This window comes from Eubalaena glacialis, chromosome 7 (genome assembly GCF_028564815.1).
Source record: "Eubalaena glacialis isolate mEubGla1 chromosome 7, mEubGla1.1.hap2.+ XY, whole genome shotgun sequence".
Lineage (NCBI taxonomy): Eukaryota > Metazoa > Chordata > Mammalia > Artiodactyla > Balaenidae > Eubalaena > Eubalaena glacialis.
Genome location: NC_083722.1, coordinates 105,538,694 through 105,557,255, shown reverse-complemented (window position 1 = coordinate 105,557,255; position 18,562 = coordinate 105,538,694). Strand labels below are relative to the sequence as shown.

The following is an 18,562-nucleotide window of genomic DNA, read 5'->3' as shown; positions in this document are numbered from 1 at the left end:
TAATAAAAGATCCCCAGAGACCCAACCTTCCTTTATCACTTAGGCAAATTTCTAGTCTTATTTCCTTAAGAAAGTTGTCACTGTTTTCACTTCTGACACCTGGAAGTTATGTTAGTCCATCATCCACAAACCCTTCTGGCAAAGATCTCATGGTCAAATTTCTCTTTAGGAGTTGATCTACTTGGTAATTTCCCCTAAATAAACCAGTAAGTGACTCAAACACTTAGGTAAGATTAGGAAAAGACTTTCTTCAGTGTATGCTGCTCATTCAGTGGTAGTACCCTTCCTTTGTGTGCAGATCCCTGTTGCCCTCCTCCCCTCCATATCCCACACCACTTTGGCTCATCTTTTATGCCCCCTCCCCCCAAGAAATAGTATCTGCTCTTTGGGAAAAGAGAAAAGCTTTAAGTTTGGAGGAGTCAGGGAAGACCTGCCTGGAGTTGGAGACTTCATCACATCAAATAATCTATATGCAGCATCCTCATGTACGTGATGCCAGTGGAGGAGGGCAATGGCAGACACTGAGGAAGGCAGCCTGAATCCAGATCTGAGGATAAGAGAAAAGGGTGTTCCAGGGAACAGACTCTACCTCAAAGAAAGACCAAATGAAAGGGTGTCCTATACTTCTAGAAACACGAAAATGACATTATAGGTCTGAGGGAGTGATCTATTCTTGAGAGACACCTTTGGAAAATATGTAGGGCTTCTGGGAATTAAGAAAGAGCATTCCAAAAACAAACAACCGTCAAATACTACTGTCACTAGATCCAAAAACAATATATAACTAGAGAAGAGCGAGAGAGAGGCAGAGAGAGAGAGAGAGAGAGAGAGAGAGAAAATTTTATAGTGGGTTCCATAATCACTAGGGAATAAACAGTCCAACTTGTCATTTGATCAAGGAACAGGAATTATGCCAATTGTAAACAGGACTTTTCCTCTACTCTCAGTCAAATGATAACAGTGATTGAATTAATCCAAAACACAATTCAATCATTCTTTAACTTGTGCAACAGTGCGCTAGAGTGCCTGGGGCCCAATCTCACACAATAATCACAAATGGACATGTTAACCAATATCACAAGAGCACACACAGAACACCCCTCCCTACCCAGTCACCAACTGCTATGTGCTCTCAACTCAGTAACCTCAAGGGCTCTCAGAAAAGACAACAGTGAATACTCACAAACTGAGCACCAAAAATGTAGTATACATCCCACCTTAGTCTCACTGACTCTTGATGCGTCAGTATTTGTGGTTGAACAACTAACTCATTATAAACTCATACGGGCAGAGTGTGGCTGTCTAGAGAATGTGTTAGATATGTCACCAGTACTGGAATCCTAGTTTAAAAGAAAAAGCCGCGTAAACACATACATACCTTTTTACAGGAGCTGAACGTGCCATCAGGCAGAAGCGGCCTTCGACGCCTCTCAGGGATAAAGGGTGAGCCAAAGCGAATGTAGTGTTTGGGGGTGGTGCAAATTAACGGGGAATGGATAAGACCGGGTAACATGTTCAGGGTCGTTGCCAGTACAGTTGGGTCCGTGGTGATACGTAAAGGGCACTCAACAGGGCACTCTTGCTTCTCTGCTTTGTCATTCAACCACTCTGTAACTAGATACTAAGTTAAAAAAGAGACCATCAGTTGATGCTGCAGATGCAAAAGCCAGAGGCAGCAGTGTAGCTCACAAACACAAACCTCATCTAGAAACTAGACAGAGGTAGATATAGCAGCTGCAGAGAGTATGAATCGCACATTCAGAGCACAAGGGTATCTTCTTTCACCCTCTCCTTGACCACTATGGAAGGAATGATTTCAGCTATCAGCAATTTAAACTCTGCCTAAAAATTATGGGAACAAAAGTAAGGTAGCAGGATGACCTCAGCCCTATGTGTCTAAGCATTTTATCTAAAACTTTCAATCTAATAATTCTTAGATTATTATTATTTTTTTTTCCCCTGTGGATTACAGGTCCTTTCACTTTACTAAGCCACAGATTTTGGCAGACTACACTTATGAAGATGTACTTGTAACTTACCTTTTTGGTTTTGGGGTATTTAGATGCAGCACGGTTGACATGGGATCCAGTAACTGATACCACAGTTGGGTCAGACCCTGTTAATTGCCTGTTTTCTCCTGAACTGTCTACATTTCCAGCTTCAGTAGGAGTTACTGAGCTGTTATTTCCCCCCTCTTCCAAGGCAGCTTGTGATAACTCTGCCTGCTGTGCAATGGCCTGCTTTTGACGTTTTAGTCTTTGGGCTGAACTGGTCCGGTACCGAGAAATTCGACTCTTCGGTCGGGGCCTAGAAGGCTTTGCTGGAGGTGGTTTGGGGACTGGTTTTTCGGCAGCAACATCCTATAACAACAGCAAAGTTAACTGCTTACCAGAAATTTCTTATCAGCAAACATTCTATCCAGTTTCCTATTCACTTTAAGCATTCTGAATGTTTACTGGTGAAAAAAGTGAGCGTTTAAAAACATTAATTTCAAATGCAATCCTTATAAAATTTATACATTTAAATCAGCTAAAAAGGCTACAGGAAGATGTCTCAGTTAGTTATTTCTTTTTCTAATACGTATTTATAAAATAGGTCTAAAGTCAGCTGAAAGTAGCCACCTAATTTTAGGTTCTTAGCAGGGAACGTAATTCTTCCTTTGTCTCTTTCCCCAGATACTGAGGTTTTAGCTTAAGGCTTAGAATCCATGGCTAAGGTAGGAAAAGGAATGAAGAATTAATTCTGAGAATCCTATGAAAGGTCAGGTACATGACAGTGCTACACAGAGAGCCAAAGAGAAACCACATGATTTTTATGAACTCACCACCAACAATATCTGGCAGAAATTGTAGAAAGTCCCATTTTAGTCTGAGAGTATCTAGTCATTCAAGTTCTGTCTCCTTGAATCCCACGAATCAGCTGACTGAAAATAGCCTCACTTATTGCAAAATAAGGCAAAGCTGAAAATGCTGATACTAACCATTCCAAAAGATAGGTAACTGATATTAGCAAAAGAAAGACTATCTAAGACCTGGAGTCTTTTCATCTTACCCCTGCTTGGGAAGACCTCCGGGTGTTCACTCCAACACTCTGTGGGTTGCTTGGGATGGCAATGTTTGAAGCAGGGTTGCTAACTTCAGATTCAGGGGCTTCAGTTTTTGTCTCCTCTCCCACAGGAGTCTCTGAGGTGGTGGTAGTAATCTCTATGTCAGAGTTGCTCTGTTCCAAGGGCTGATCCCGCCGCTTCTTTCTTTTCTCTAAGTTTTCAAAAGCATGCAAGATGGCTTCAACCTTCCTATCTTCCCGGGTCTAGAAAGAAATAACATTGGTATAGAAGGAAGCCTCAACCAGGGGAAGGGAACAGCTTTTCAGAAGTATTATTAAGGGAAATTGATAGACATTTATAGAAAATACTAATAAGATAATACATATATCTTTGAGAACATAAGATAAAAACTAAAAATGTTTCATCTTAAATGTTGCAAAGAGTTGTAAAGAAAGGCAAGGTCAAACCCAAGCTTTTCAAAAAGGGTCAGCTATTTTGAAACTTTTTAATACAAAAGAAATATAGCCATCAAAACCAATTTTTCTCTGCAGAGTTCAAAAAAAAAAAAAGTCAAGCAGATTTTCTTAAACAGCTTCTCAGGGACAGAAATAAACATGACTGATTTCAGTCATGACTGAATCCATATGACTGAAGGCTTTGTTTGTTTTTCAAATGTCAAAATCTACACAAACTTAGGAAATTGCTAAGTTAGAGTAAGTAGCCTAAGGATATTTTGTTCCATTAAGACAGTTTTTTGGAAATCAGACTGTTAGTAAGAAACCTCTTAAAACCATCATCTGATAATAGTCACTAGAGAACTACGTGTGTGTGTCTGTGTAAAAAATCATAATAAAATCTACTTTATAGAAAAAGCCCACACTGTGACCCAGAGGTGATGGCATAGTAAATTACTGAAGAAATGAGATGATATAAATTCAGAAGAGAAGGAGTTTACATGCTATAGGTAACATGAGTCAGCAGGAACAAAAAGACGTTAGAAGGTACTCACCCTCTTGCTATGAGCTGGGTTCTCCTGGTCATCTGTAATCTCTTCTTTCTCTTCTTCTGCTTTTTCTTCTGGATTGTCTATTCCCTTTAAGACAGAGGAAATATTCAGCTGTATTCTTAAGCTCTAAGAAAAACCAATCCCTGTTTTTTTGCTGGTAGCTTAAAACTCTAGAAACAATTTCTAGTGCTTTATAGTGTTACTCATGTGGGGCCACATGGTAAACACAGATGATAAATCTCATTCAGTGGACTGAAACCTGATAAGCACCTGAATGGATGTTCTTGACATTGTAAAAAATAATAAAAAGATAATGAATGAAAGCACACCCACCATGATATGAAGGTTATTAAGTGTTAATATAGATTCCCTACATAAAACAACATGTGGCAACCTGGGATCCTCTTCATCTGAAGAGGATCAACACCAAAGCAACATCCTCTGACCAGGGGAGATTACCTCATGGTCAGTGGATACAATCACTTTCTCGGGAATCTGCTCTGGTTGCTGGTTGTTGTCCTCTTCTGGAGCCTCACTCTGCTGCTCCATCTCTAGCTCTTTCCGTCGTGCTTTTCTGCGTCTTGTCTCTGCTCCGATGGTGGGCAGGCTTGGGGGAGGTGGAAGTGGCGGCTCTGCAGCACTGGGATTCCTTTTCTGTATAGGGCAATTCCGGTTCCCCTTGTGACATGCACAGTCCACTTTGTAATTACTGCTCCAAAGAAACAACCAAAAGTGCCTGTTTCAGTACCCTTGAATATCAGTTATATTATCCATTCATTCTTTTGAAATATTAGTAATTTCCTCTAGTTTCATCTTTGAACAAGGTAAATAGTCATTAAGAAAGTCCTATAAATACTTTCAATATTCTGTGTTTCTCTATATAACCCCAACTCTTCCCCTATACATGGTCAGTGGAAAGGAAATGAAGTCCCCACTAAATTCAATTCTCCCAACTGTCTACGCTATTTAGTGGGCAATGAATCAGTGACAGACTCTGCAGTGGCCGTACTTATCTTGTGTCTACCTTCACCATGTCCTCACTTTTACCTACTGATTCCCTACTTATTATTAATACCTTTTCTTCTTGCACCTGTGCCCAAACATCAATTGCCACATAACCCCTTTTTGCCTGAAAGGACCAAGGGAGAAAAAGCATCCATTTTACAAAGCCCATCACATAATCACCTATGACTTGCCATCTGTTTTTCTGCATTGCCATATACAGCTACATTACATGACTTGAGTGGATGGAGCAAAGCTTTAAATTCTCATTCTATATGATCCCTGGTACAAGTGCTGTGTGCATAACAATAGATGCTACTGCAATTTCTACAAGTGTTTCATACAAACACTTTTTGTTATTCTTGCTACATAGAGGCATAGGCCAAAACACCCTTGGTGAGAAGACTGGTAAGCAGTATAACACTATGTAGCTGTGTCTCTTAAAAAAACACCCTCAGTCTGTCTTTCCCTCCACAATTTCTAGGCAGAAAATGCATTACTCATGGAAAGATTAGGTTTAAAAAAAGAAGCAAATGGCAAGGCACAAAAGCAGACTGAACAGAATAGCTTAATCTGTAAGACAAGCAATTCATGTTAGGAAAGGTTGTGGAAATCTTACCAGTTACTGTACTCATAGTCAAATGCTATGGTGACCTCAGCATCCTTGGTGATGGCAGACACAGCATAGATACAGAGGTGAATCATCCCATCTGCAATCATGTGTCGCACCTGTGTGAACAAGGCTTATGGTTATGATTTATCAAAAAGACCAGGAACTCTCCATAAGAGGGAAAAAACCTTTTACCAAAATGATATCTCCTCACTTAGAGTTATGGTAATCTGTCATTTAACTCCATCATTTCATTTGAAACTATCATATAGTAATTGAAAATTTATGATATTTCTTGAAATAAATGAAGAAATCTTGAGATGTTAGCAATCAGGGTCTGCTCTACATCTTTTTTTTTTTTTTTTTAAATAAATCTATTTATTTATATTTATTTTTGGCTGCATTAGGTCCTCGTTTCTGCGTGTGGGTTTTCTCTAGTTGTGGCAAGCGGGGGCTACTCTTTGTTGCGGTGCGCGGGGCTTTCACTGCAGTGACTTCTCTTGTTGCAGAGCGCGGGCTCTAGGCACGCAGGCTTCAGTAGTTGTGGCACAAGGGCTCAGTAATTGTAGCTCGTGGGCTCTAGAGCGCAGGCTCAGTAGTTGTGGCACACGGGCTTAATGGCTCCGTGACATGTGGGATCTTCCCAGACCAGGGCTTGAACCTGTATCCCCTGCATTGGCAGGCGGATTCTTAACCACTGTGTCACCAGGAAGTCCCTGCTCTACATCTTAAAGCTGTTTTCAGTTGCACCAGAAAATTAAAATTCCTTAGTCTGTAAGAAAAGCTCTGTGGATTTTCTTGCTGCATCTGATGTGGTTGCACTCATTATGCACCAAATATTAAACTTTAGAAATGTCTAGAATCTCTCTCACAACCCTATTAGCTAAAATCTAAAAAACTGCAACCACACACCTTCGTTTTGGCCCAATGATAAAATCTTTTATATGGCAATTCTTTAATATAACCTCATTGACTTCTTATCCAGTCTAGCTCCTTCTCTTTAGCAAATGCTAACATGCTTTTTCCCATTTCTGCCTTCTCTAAAGAAAATCCATTCCTTGCCCCCATCTTGTTAGAATAAATGCATCATTACTTTTGTTTTTCATCTCTTACAACGAAAGGTCATAACCATTATCTACAGACCTTAATCTGGGTGAAGTTTTCAGACTGCTTCTTCAGTTGACTTGTCCTTTTGGTGGTTCCATTCAAAGAGAAATTGCTACAGAAATCTTACCTCTGCATTTGGTGTACATGATCTTCTGATGAACCGAGCATCATTACCGAAAGTACGTGCATCCACACACATCTCTACACCATTGAATTTTGAGTAGAAGAGCACAAAGGGGTATGGTCTAGGGATATAATTAAAATTCCTGTAATTCTCAATACAAATAAAAAGGCCACCCCATGATTTCAAATATGAAGCATATGCTGACAGAAGAAGCAGTAGTCCTTTGCAACGCCTACACTTGGAAAACATCACATGCTTGTCTGCTTCTGATTAAAGAATAAGCACAAAGCAAGGAATGCTTCGCTTGGAAAGGAGTCATCACCACTTTATATGTTAAACAATTTGCAGGTTTATTTGCACTTCTCTACAAATAGCAGAGAGGCGTGAGCTTATTTGAGCTGTAATCTTTTCCCCCAAGAGCATCCCATCAACCAGGATGGTTTTTACAGCCATATGCTCAGCCAGGCCCACTTTAGCCCTTACTACTCAATGAATGATGCTCTTACTTTTTGAAGAAATGCCCATTGACCTCAAATTGCTGCCGTAACATGACTTTGCCTCGATACTCTATTATAAGAGTGTCCAAAGCCAAATCTCTTGCAGCCCTCAGGATCTTCCGGTGCTTCTGAACACGAGTGACTCTTCCCAACTGGAGCTGAATAAAACCAGAGTATTAACATTAGATAATATCAACAGCAGCTTAGCAGACATTTAAAATATTTCTTAATTGAGGAAAAGGCACCAATATTTTTAGGTTTTATTTGTATATGTTATTTAGCTCGATGATCAGACATTTTAAAATATGATAAAACCTTAGTATTTCTAGGAAACAGGCTCCATCTAGTGAACCTGCCACCCCCCCCAATCCTCAAAGACAAGAGAAAAAAAAAAAATCTAAGAAAAATATATGATTAAAATTTTAGTGGCTCTATGTGTAATGTAAGAGCTTAGGTTTCTATTAATCTTAATAATTCCTACTGAGGCTGTATAAAATTTCCTACCCTAATTTATCTATTTTTAATTAATAAAGATATGTAGTTTAAAAATATGTACCCGAACAGTTTCCAGTTACTGTAACTTGCTTTTAGTTAAAGATGCTCAATAGCTGGCTAATTTGTTATTCTAAGGCCATTTGAAAGAAACAGTAATTCCAAAATATGTCCTTTTCCTGGGTTCTTAAAATCTCAACTACTTAAGGAGTCTTTAACCCTTTGATCCTTACCTGCATTTGGGAACCAATAACTGTATTATTACAGGCCAATTCAGTCTTATTAATAGTGTCTAAAATAGCAGGTTTGCCCACAAATTCCTTGCTAGAATGTAGATGTTGTTCAAGGGCGTTCTGTACATCTGCACTGTACTGATTAGTGAAGGCTTCTTCATACTGATCAGTCCATAGTCTTATCCGATTTTCCCATCCCTCAGTTGTATTCTCATCTAAATTTTGTGCTTCAGAAGGAGAATTCTGTAGAGAACAAAGGTCAAGTAGGTTAGGAGAGTCCATAAAAGGGCGGGGGTGGGTGGGTGGGTGGGTGGGTGGGGGTGGGGGTAGGGCAGGCTGAATACCCAGAGAAGATTAGTTTTCACTTGGCAGTTGGTGTGGCATAAGAGTAATGGCCTGGGAGTCAGGATCTGGCTTCTATCATGGTTTCATTACCAATGAGCTGTGAGGTTCAGCTTCCTCATTTATAAAGTGAGAAATTAATCTGGATTGCAATTCCATCCCATCACTGTGATTTTATGACCATTTTTAAGTCATAAAACTCAAACTTATCAGAAGAATGACGTCAAGTTCGTAAGAAAATCTTCATAAAAATGAATAGAGATACCTCAAAATATCCACATTGCTTAAATTTCAATACTTATCAAACCACAGCGTGCCATCTCAAATTGGTAGTTTTACTAGCATCCAGGAGAATGTTTTTGTGTGACTTATTATTTTTAATATACAATTAATACATGTTCATTCTAAAAATACATGTGACCCAAATAAACAAATAAGTAACTCATACTCTTGCCTCCCAAAAGCTATCATTTGGAGTATATCTTTCTAGCACTCTACTTTTGACATTTTAAAACAGCCACCCTCTGAAGAGGTGAGGTGGGTGGAGGCGCGTTGGTAGGGGCAGTGTAGGAAATGCTGAGAGATACTGTGCTATACCTCTCTCGGAAAACCGCTGCCCTCTATCACAGTACAGTACTGAGGAAAGATTATTACATCTCACCAATATCATCCTAAACAGTTTTATATGTGCTTGTGCTATAGAGACACAGCTGAACTCTGATACATGTTCTCCTCCATGGTGTTCAGGACTTAAGGTGTCGTCAGAAAACAAAACAAACATGTGTGATGATGTCACACTAGTGACAACTAGAAGGAAAAGACACTATAGTACCAAAGCTACCTGCAAATCCATGTCGACTCTAAGCTTGCAAAAACAGGTATAAAAAAATTAAATATAGTTTCCACGAATGACAGAGAAAACATTTATACCCATTATAACAATTACTTTCTTTCGCTTCTGTGTCACTAGTTTTGATTGACTATTGTCTACCATCCTTCCCCCAAGGAACAGGGAAATCAAAGGAAAAAGTTAACACCACTGTTTTCCACATTTGTCACTACAGTCCAAAAGAATGAACAATAAACAAAGGGATCTAACAAACACCTAAGGCTAACACACTGAGAACAGACTATCACCAGCTTGAAGTGTCAGTAGCAGCTGAGCAAAAGAAAAGTACAAAAGTTGAGGCTTAAGGGTGTTTATAAGACTGGGGATTAGGGGTGCCCAAATAGTATTCCCAGGTTTAAGCATCCAGTAGTGATCACTGAACTTATGACTTGTTAAACAATGTATACTGGAAGACTTTGCCATAGTTTTAGCTATTGTTCACTAATATAACTCTGTCTACTCTGCTATCCCATTCTTCCGGGTACTGGAGACCCCATCTCAGTGGGTGTAGAGCAGTGGTTCTCAACCAGAGGGGATTTTGCCACCAAGGAGACATTTAGTAATACCTGAAGTCATTTCTGATAAATACACCTGGGTGTGTGTGTTATTGGCACCCAGCAGGTAAATGCTAGGGATGCTGCTACACAGCCGACTGTAATGCAAAAGACAGCCCTGATCCCTACGAAGAATTATTTGGTTCAAAATGTCAACAGTGTCGAGGTTGAGAAACCCTGGTTTAGAGCAGTCTCTAGTAGGGAAATTCAACTTTGGGGTTAAAAAGCCAAATGATAGGTTCTTCTCATTCTTACGGTATTGTTCCCACTCAGATGTTTGGTGTAGTTCTTACTAACAATTAATTCTGAGTACAAAATTTATAACTCAGTTTAGAATTCTGATATGAGAATCAAAATAAACCAACTAGTACTTTTTAATTATCTAAATTTTAACATGCTTACGGGGCTATCTGTCAACATCTCAAAACTGCAAGCAATATTTGGGGTTTACATGTAGTTTTCCGAGAGAGCCAGTCAACTGCTTTCAAAAGGTTTCAAACCTCTGGAGGCAAGTTACAATAGTTAGCTGATAAAAGAGAAAAGGCCTTAACACCTGGGATCAGGGGTTACGTCTGCCCCTTAAATCTATTGAAGGTCCCCTCTAAGCAATTGTCTCCTTGCAGGAGATAGATCTAACAAAGAAACAGTAATTGTGTTCCAAGACATCCCAGGATTCTGATGGTCTTGGGCTCTTAAGTTGTCTCCCATCTCTTTTACAAATATGTACAAATCTGTTTATGGGTATATGCAAGGTGAGGCCTTCTAATTTTATATAAAGTGCTACCTGAGATCTTTTTAACATGAGTCATATTGGTGTTCCATGTGTGTGTGTGTGTGTGTGTGTGCGCGTGCATGCATAAATCCTAAGAAAGCTTATCCTCACTAAAAGAGTTTAATGTTTACCACAGAACGGTCAACAGGAAAGATCCTGCTTTTATATCAGTTACACATTTAGGCATAAGTATACTTATGGAATTAAACTCAACCTTAATTCTAATTAAATGCTTGGAAGCCATTAAGTAATGGTTTGGGAGGTATGCTGTCCTTCTATATACACACATAGGTAAAGGAAGATACCAGACCATATATTCAAATCTCCTTTGGGCAAACTCTTTCCTTATCACCTAGTAACTGAAAGTCCCTTTAAACCATTGCACATAATTGCTCTATTCTCCAACCACTACCCGAAATCATGCCTCATAAGCTCTTTTATTTGATAATTGAAGAAAAGAAGCACACTAGCAACACCCGAGTCTTCTATACCAAACAGACATGCCAGGAGAAAACAGCTCAAAAGTAAGTAATTCCAGTAAGAATAATTCTTATCAAAACTACTACCTTCCTACTGATGAAATTTATCCTTCCAACTGGTGATTAAAGCCTACATGGTGCTAGGGCGGGTGCACAAGAGATCCTCTATCACCAGAAAATCCTCACTCCTGAGGTGGAGGCCAATCACAATGATGGAAAACAACAGCCTCATTTTGTTTGGCAAAATGTCACTTACCCCCACCCCGAGAGAAGCAGCTAATGAAAAACCAATAAATGAAGGCTAATTACAGAAAGGGAAAATATTTCAGAAAATGGCCAAGAAAATCTACTTTGCAGAAAGGCTCTATGAAAACTGAATGGCAACAATTACAAACTAACGAAAAGCAGGGTCCAAGATTCCCAGACCATCAATGTCAGGAAAGAAGCTGACCAAAATGCAAGATCACAGTGAAGTAAAACACAGCATCAGGGAAGAATACCCCTTACCTTCATCCGCAAGGACTTCCGGGATCCCTCTCGAAATGCCTATCCCAAAGAGGAAAACAAGTAGAACAAAACAAAACTTGGTACCAAGAATGACAGTTATACCTATCTGAGACTAAAACTAAGGCAACAACTAGTGTTCTAGTCTGTCCCCTTTACCCTAGGTAACAAATACAATGGAATTCCCCACACTATTATCAAGAATAGGGGTAGCACATGGCCAGTGAACTCTGAGGCTAATTCCAATACTTTCCATTGCGGAATTAGGTAATAAACAGGGAAGAGCATGCATCACTTAAATCCTATATGCACCCCTGACACTAAAAGAAAAAGTAAATAAAAATGTTAAGTAAGGCTGCAGATTTACCAGTTCTGAAATTAAGAAGGAAACAAAGACCAATCCCCTTAACAAGGGGTGGGCAAGTCACCTAGGAGCAACAAAGTTGCCGTGATGGGGAAGAAAGAACACAAAACAGAAGAGATTTCTTCTGGAGACTTTTTAGTTGAGAATACAGGAAAGTGACCACAACACTGAGTAAGCCTAGACCATTCAAGAGATGTTTCCTGAATTTTTTGAAACAAGGGAAAAACAATCAACCAACGACATGAAGTGGGCATGTACCAGGACAAGAATTTCAGACTGGGTTTTGGGGTTGAGGAGGTGGGAGATACTGTAAGGACAGTGGAAGCCTAGACTGGAGGCTGCAGTACACATGGGCTTGTGCCAGGTGGGGCTGGGATTTCATACCTGGGATGGGGGCTGGAGCAAAAGAAACTCTGTGCCAGTTGTGATGATATGGAATGGCATAAGAGAGGTTGATCTACATGTTCATAATACAAATTAGCTGATTTGTGCAAGCAGAGCAAAAGTGGCCCTTCAAACATCTGGATCAAATTTCTTAAAAGAATTCTGGTGCATTCCTCATCCAAAATTTGGGCTATTTCAGACACATTTCTATTTGAGATAGTTTTACCCTTCATACCTTGATTTTCTTCGTCTTTGGTGCTGCACGACCCTTTTCTGGACTCTTTTTCCGCTTCTTGGGTTTGGTTCTTCTAACAGTTAAGGTGATGCTTGTAGGTGTGTGCTGTGTTGCTGTATACAACACAGTGGAAGGAGAAAGCTCCTCATCCCAGCTTTCTGTTGCACTGCTATCCCCACCTGAAAAAAGTTTATTTCACAGTTCACGTTGTACAAAAAGCCTCATAAATACATTAAAAGCAGCTTATTCCTTTAGATCTACCCCATACCCAGTAAGTTATTACTTCTACTATTAACTCTATTATCTGTAGAACATATACCTACATTCCATACAGAAACAAGATTCTTTCTGTATCATTGGCATTAAGCATACAAACCCTGTTCTATATCATGTATTTCTCCCCTTGAATTCAGTCCCCAAGCTCCACTGCCTCAATGTATATGTAACATAGAAAAGGATATGTGTGTGTGTGCGTGTGCACGCACACGCACATGCGTGCTCACAAGGAATATTTTGATTACTATAGGGCTAAAATTGTTGACTCTGGATACAATTAATTCACAACAATAGAATTACAATGGTCTTGAGAGGACTTCAATCACTGTCCATGAAAAGAGCTGGGGACGATGGGAACTTACAAGAGGGGTTCTTGGGATGAATATTAAAACCACAAAATAGTATATGTCAAAATATGGTCCCAACCCATCTCTGGCTCACCTGATATGTTGTCCTGCTTCCGCCGATGAAGTCTAATAACCTTCCCCCTGCTCATTCCCCTAAAGAGGGAAAATAAACTTAAAGTAGTCCTTCCAACAGCATGCAGTGCATCATCACACACGTGGGAGAAGTATCTCTGCATATACTACCCCCTTCCTCCCACCTACCAAATGTTTCCAGGACATTAAATTTCATATCAAATTCAATAGCTTTAACATCAATCTCTCATTCCTTGTTGTCAGCAATTCTCACCTAGTGCAGAGAATTCGAGCCAAGGAGCACTAAGGAATCATCTACATTAACAAACACAAGAAAGAATACTTTGAGCTTTTCCCTACTAATAAGAAACCCTAATCCCAGCAACCCAGGGTTGGATTTAGATGGAACATGATCTTACCTGCACTTGTCACAGTTGAGAAGGAAGCCATCCTGAGAAAGACCACAAGGACACCAGGTAGGAACAGTCTCTCCTTCAGAGTTCGGGCTGTCTCCACAGCGTTCCTCTACGGGCGACGGCAGGCCATTCAGGTCAGAACGGGGGATGATCGTCTGGACAGGGGGAGAAGCAGGAGGTGTCGGAGGAGGAGGGGCTCCGTAATTATGATCCTGAAAATAAGATTTTTTAAATCAACAGTGTCCAAACACTGGCCCCTCTCTCCCCTAAAGTATGGTACATATGGAAAGAAAGAAGAAAGTAGTACCCTTCGTTTTTTGGCTTCAACCAGGAAAGTGATAAAACAAAATGCCAAGGTCAACTGGGACATAAAAACAAGAACAATGATGCAGGGCTAGACGTCCGCTGGAGGCAGGGAAGTGCAAAAGGGGCAACTTCGTCATGCTGCATATAAACATTTCAAGAAAGTCACAATGTATAAGAATGGATTACACTCCAGGAAGATCACTGCTCTGGAGAGAAATAGATGCATACTCACAGCATAAGGCAGTCCTCGACACCCATGTCTCTGAGTGGTCCCATAATTATGAGTGGAATACACGCTCTTCTCATTAACTGCTGGACTAGCCTCCACAGATTCAGGGCTGCACAAAGGCGAAAAGCAACGCATGATAGCATAACACCTAATCTTCCCTTAAACTAAGACTTAACTTCCCATTCTAACCCCTCCTCTTTCCACAACCACCAGCCACTAGAATAAGAGAAAGAACTCAGTGAAACAATCTGATTAACATAACTAAGCCTATAAATAACAGTAGGAGTGTCATTAAATGTGGATTTGTGTGTAACATGAAGCCAGTACAGGCAGATGTCTCAAAGCAGGCACCTGGGATACAAGGTGTCCCTAATGACAAACACAAACGTACCAGCTGAGCAGGGAGTTTCCCCTAGAGAAGCCACTCTGGGCTGGTTTAGACTCAGAACTATTCTTCTTAATTGGATCTCTTAATACTTCCATGAAACCTCACATGACATTTGCAGTGAGTGAGATGATGAAAGTGCCTTCTGCACTGCCCCAGGGACCAGGCCCTCTTCCATTCACTACCAAGACAGGATACCCTGAAGAAAGTACAGGTAAAAACAATGGCATCTTATATTTATCATACCTCTCATCTTGATGAACCCCCAAACACCTTCCAAATATTAGAGTAATAATTTCTCACCTACCAATGACATGCAAGCATATCAAGGACACAATTATTTAATAGCTGCATGATAATACCATAGAACTTCAAACTATTCAAAACTGTACTCAGAAGTTTAGTCTAACGACAAATAACAACAGTAGTATTGGCTACCATTTTGAATTGCCCATTATTTGCAAGGTGCTTTATATGTATTAATTCATTTACTCTGCCACTACTAAACATGGTAAACAGCACCCCATCTTTACAGAACACGAAGTTGAGGTGGTGAGATTATATGACTTCACCAAGGTTACCCACTGACAGAGCCAGGATTTGAAACAATGTCTGACTCCAAAGTCTGTGCTCTTTCCACTATGCCTAATTGGTTTGGAAACCAGGATAACTTTCTTCTTTTAAAGAAAATTACATAAGATCTTAAGTAACCAGGCTTAGTGAGAAGCTTGGTTGAGTATTTTTTTGTACCCTCACTGAGTGGAAAGTAAACTGTTCAAGCACAATTTATTAAAATAAAATAATTATAAATGTGTTCAAATTTAGAAATTTAATGTAAGCCCTTACTTGATAATAAAAAGGCATAGGTGGCTAAGGACAAAATTCACGTTTTGGGGCAAAAAGAACTTTAATTCTGATTACTTAGGTACCTGGTTAGGTTTTGGAGAATTTTGAAAGATAATTAAGGAATGCAATTGTATGATTTGCAGAACTGAATTACGGGTTATCCGTCATTTAAATTAACCAGCACTGAGATTCACAAATCAGAAACTCCAAAGACACACATAACTCAGCCTTAGTGGTGGATCAAAGGGTCTTTTAGGGAATCAAATAATGAATATTGTTTGCTTCAAGTAATGTACATTCTTCCTGCTTGGAAATACACATAATATAGGACTTGGCAGGATTCAAGTGTGCAGTTCAATGTGGTGCAATGTCAGCTGAGAAGTGAGGGATAAAAGAAAATTCTGAGGTATGTATCCAACTCACCCAGTTATATGCTCCAAAACTGTAAGAAGGTATCTTATAAATAACAGCAAAGGTAATTTCTAGGTGAAGAAGAACTTTAGACACAGGAAAGTATTCTCTGTTAGTGAAGTGCATGCATTTTATTACTTAAGAGTGTCTGCAAGATGGGAACTGGGCGGGGGTAGGGGAATACATCAAGAATGCAGGTCAGTATTCTTGAGAAATAGATGATCTGAACGTGGCTCACTGAGAGGCAATCAGCTCTGAGTATTAGGAAACAGGTGGGGTTTCTTAAATAAACCAAAGGCAAACAAGCATTAATAAAATGAAGGTAGAATTTAGTTTCTATGATGGACAGGTTAAGAGGAAGTAATAACTTTACACAACACTGTTAATTTACTAGATAAACAAGTATGTCAAAGAGCTGTACATATTTTATGTAAGAGATTTTGTACCACTGAACACATGGGGTGAAACATGACAGCTGTTTATTAGAAATGGAATTTGTTTTTTTGGACGGGAAAAAGGAAAGTGGCATGAAATAAAAGATGGCCATGGAGATGGAGCTATGCCGGTTGTATCTTACCCATCTCCAAACTGGGTAAATATGAACATATGCACTTCATGTGCAAGTCTAGGGAATAAAAATAAAATGTATATTGTGTAGGTTAAAAGGCCATCCCACTGCACAATACTTTGTAGTCAAGCATAGCATTTAATATATTGCCACGCGTGCCAAATACTAAAATTTAAGCTCACATCTTTTGATGAGGAAACTTTGCAATTTCCATACTGGTTACTGATTAAATACATAGTTACATGCTGACAGGTAACTATAGGATTTCCTAGGATATTCCCTGACATACAGACACATATATCAGCTCTTATCTATATTTTAAAATATCGATAAAAATTTTGGAGTGTTAGGATTGCATCTCTTCATTAGCGAACGATTTTATGCAAATATACTTATAGCCTTTCCTCCCCTATGTTTGAACTTCTATGACAGCTAGGCACATACACAGAAGCCATGCTTACAACAGATATACTCCATCAACTGTGTTCCAAGTATAATATGCAACCTGCTGTTATAACACTACCTCTTAGAAAATGTCTTTAATTCATTTATGGCAGGATTGTAAATTCAGAAAAGTCTTTGCTTCTATTGTTACATCTAGAGGTTTTCCTACAAATATACAAAAAAACAAAAACAAAACATAATGCATACCATTGCCATCAGATTTAAAATTCCATAAGGTAAGGTCTAGATCTTTCATTTAGTTGAGGATGTTGTCCTTAATACCAGGTTTAATCTTAGAGTGCTCAGAACAGTGGAATATGCATGACAGTGACGTATGCATAGTGAAGCATTAACAAATATCATCAATAATTTAACAGAGTGGTATATAAGCTAATTGTTGACATTCTCTTGCTTTATAGGAATACTAAACGAAAAACTGTGTAATTAGCTAAGACCACAGTATCAGAAATCTGTCTGGAGATTATGGATGAAAATGTTTCAGGAAATAGAAACACTGCAGTCAAATTTTTAGGCCAGAAGTATTTTTTGATTCTGCAATTACTTCTGGACTCCCTAGCAACATTTATGGGTAGTCAGCTCTGTACTCTGGGAAAAATCCCTGTTTTAAGAATAATAGCTTTAGGTCTTTTCCTTAGCTACTAACCCCAAACTTGCTGAGTTAATCTTTTCGTTGAAATTTCCGACAAATGTTAATGTTGTTTACATATACAGTTTGTCAGTCAATCCATATAGGAGGCTAGTGGTTGACTTAATACAAATTCATTAACACTACACAATTACCTATTAATGCAGGAAGATTTTTAAGTACTCTATTTGGGAAATAGTTGTAAAATTGGTAGTCTCGGCTATTAGCATAACTAAATCTCTGTGGCATGCAAAAAAATAAAAACAAAACAAAACAGGAAAAAAGGCCCTGGAAGTAACACAATCCACCCTTCCCTACCCCCCCCCCGACCCTCCATCTTCCTTTTTATATGGGAATAAGGCCAGAAACTGCTTTCAATTCTACACGACTCCAGAATATAATACACTGCTTCTTAGGGTAGCTTCATTTTAAGTCTTCCTCTTTAAGGAAGTCATGAAACAGTTAAATTATCCTAGGTGGCTTTGTGAAGAAACATACATGCTCTTTACTAATATTCTCAGTCTTAAGGAAGAAAACCACTATTATCAGGGATGCAGTTGAACCCAGAGTTCTGGTACAGTTTCTTTACTTTGCTGAAGGGGAAGGAATCCCCAGGGACTGTGAGAATGGCAAGAGAAACAGGGGAATTAGAGCAACACCCACCTCACTCAAGAAGTGGCTGTGGGATCAAGAGTCTGAACTGGACCTGAACATATTCAAAACACCAGGATTTTTCCAGCCCAGACCCTAATCCCTGGTACTGCCTGGAATAGACTTGGCTTCTGGGGGTGTGCTGCCCCCTAGGCCCCTTGGGTCTCTTTCGCTGGACTTTCACATCCTGGTGTAGTGCCACTTCGTCTTGAAAGGTAGGGGGCTTCCACTTCCTTTCTGTAAGCAAGGAAGATTGGGTACAAGGGAGGTAAAAGGACAAGAGGGGGAATCTGTGAGCAGGGGGAATCTTGGACAACTTAAAAGA

The 18,562-nt window shown here is 39.5% G+C and overlaps 1 protein-coding gene across 14 annotated transcripts in view; it reads right to left on the bottom strand.

Annotated features, from left to right (window-relative positions):
* SETD5 (SET domain containing 5) overlaps positions 1 to 18,562 on the bottom strand; it is a 79,793-nt gene that overhangs the window by 23,990 nt on the left and 37,241 nt on the right. For 3 of the 14 annotated variants that reach the window (XM_061197179.1, XM_061197180.1, XM_061197181.1), the window contains exons 4-17: positions 14,290 to 14,395; positions 13,755 to 13,963; positions 13,358 to 13,416; positions 12,641 to 12,819; positions 11,661 to 11,699; positions 8,118 to 8,360; positions 7,402 to 7,550; positions 6,899 to 7,016; positions 5,674 to 5,783; positions 4,512 to 4,761; positions 4,056 to 4,139; positions 3,052 to 3,309; positions 2,040 to 2,360; positions 1,379 to 1,621 (exon numbers count right to left, since the gene is read on the bottom strand). In XM_061197179.1, coding sequence (XP_061053162.1) covers positions 1,379 to 1,621; positions 2,040 to 2,360; positions 3,052 to 3,309; positions 4,056 to 4,139; positions 4,512 to 4,761; positions 5,674 to 5,783; positions 6,899 to 7,016; positions 7,402 to 7,550; positions 8,118 to 8,360; positions 11,661 to 11,699; positions 12,641 to 12,819; positions 13,358 to 13,416; positions 13,755 to 13,963; positions 14,290 to 14,395 — 2,368 coding nt within the window. Of the gene's footprint in view, positions 1 to 1,378; positions 1,622 to 2,039; positions 2,361 to 3,051; positions 3,310 to 4,055; positions 4,140 to 4,511; positions 4,762 to 5,673; positions 5,784 to 6,898; positions 7,017 to 7,401; positions 7,551 to 8,117; positions 8,361 to 11,660; positions 11,700 to 12,640; positions 12,820 to 13,357; positions 13,417 to 13,754; positions 13,964 to 14,289; positions 14,396 to 14,677; positions 14,871 to 18,249; positions 18,475 to 18,562 lie in introns of those variants that run through there. The other 11 variants (XM_061197177.1, XM_061197184.1, XM_061197183.1 and 8 more) reach the window with 9 other exon arrangements.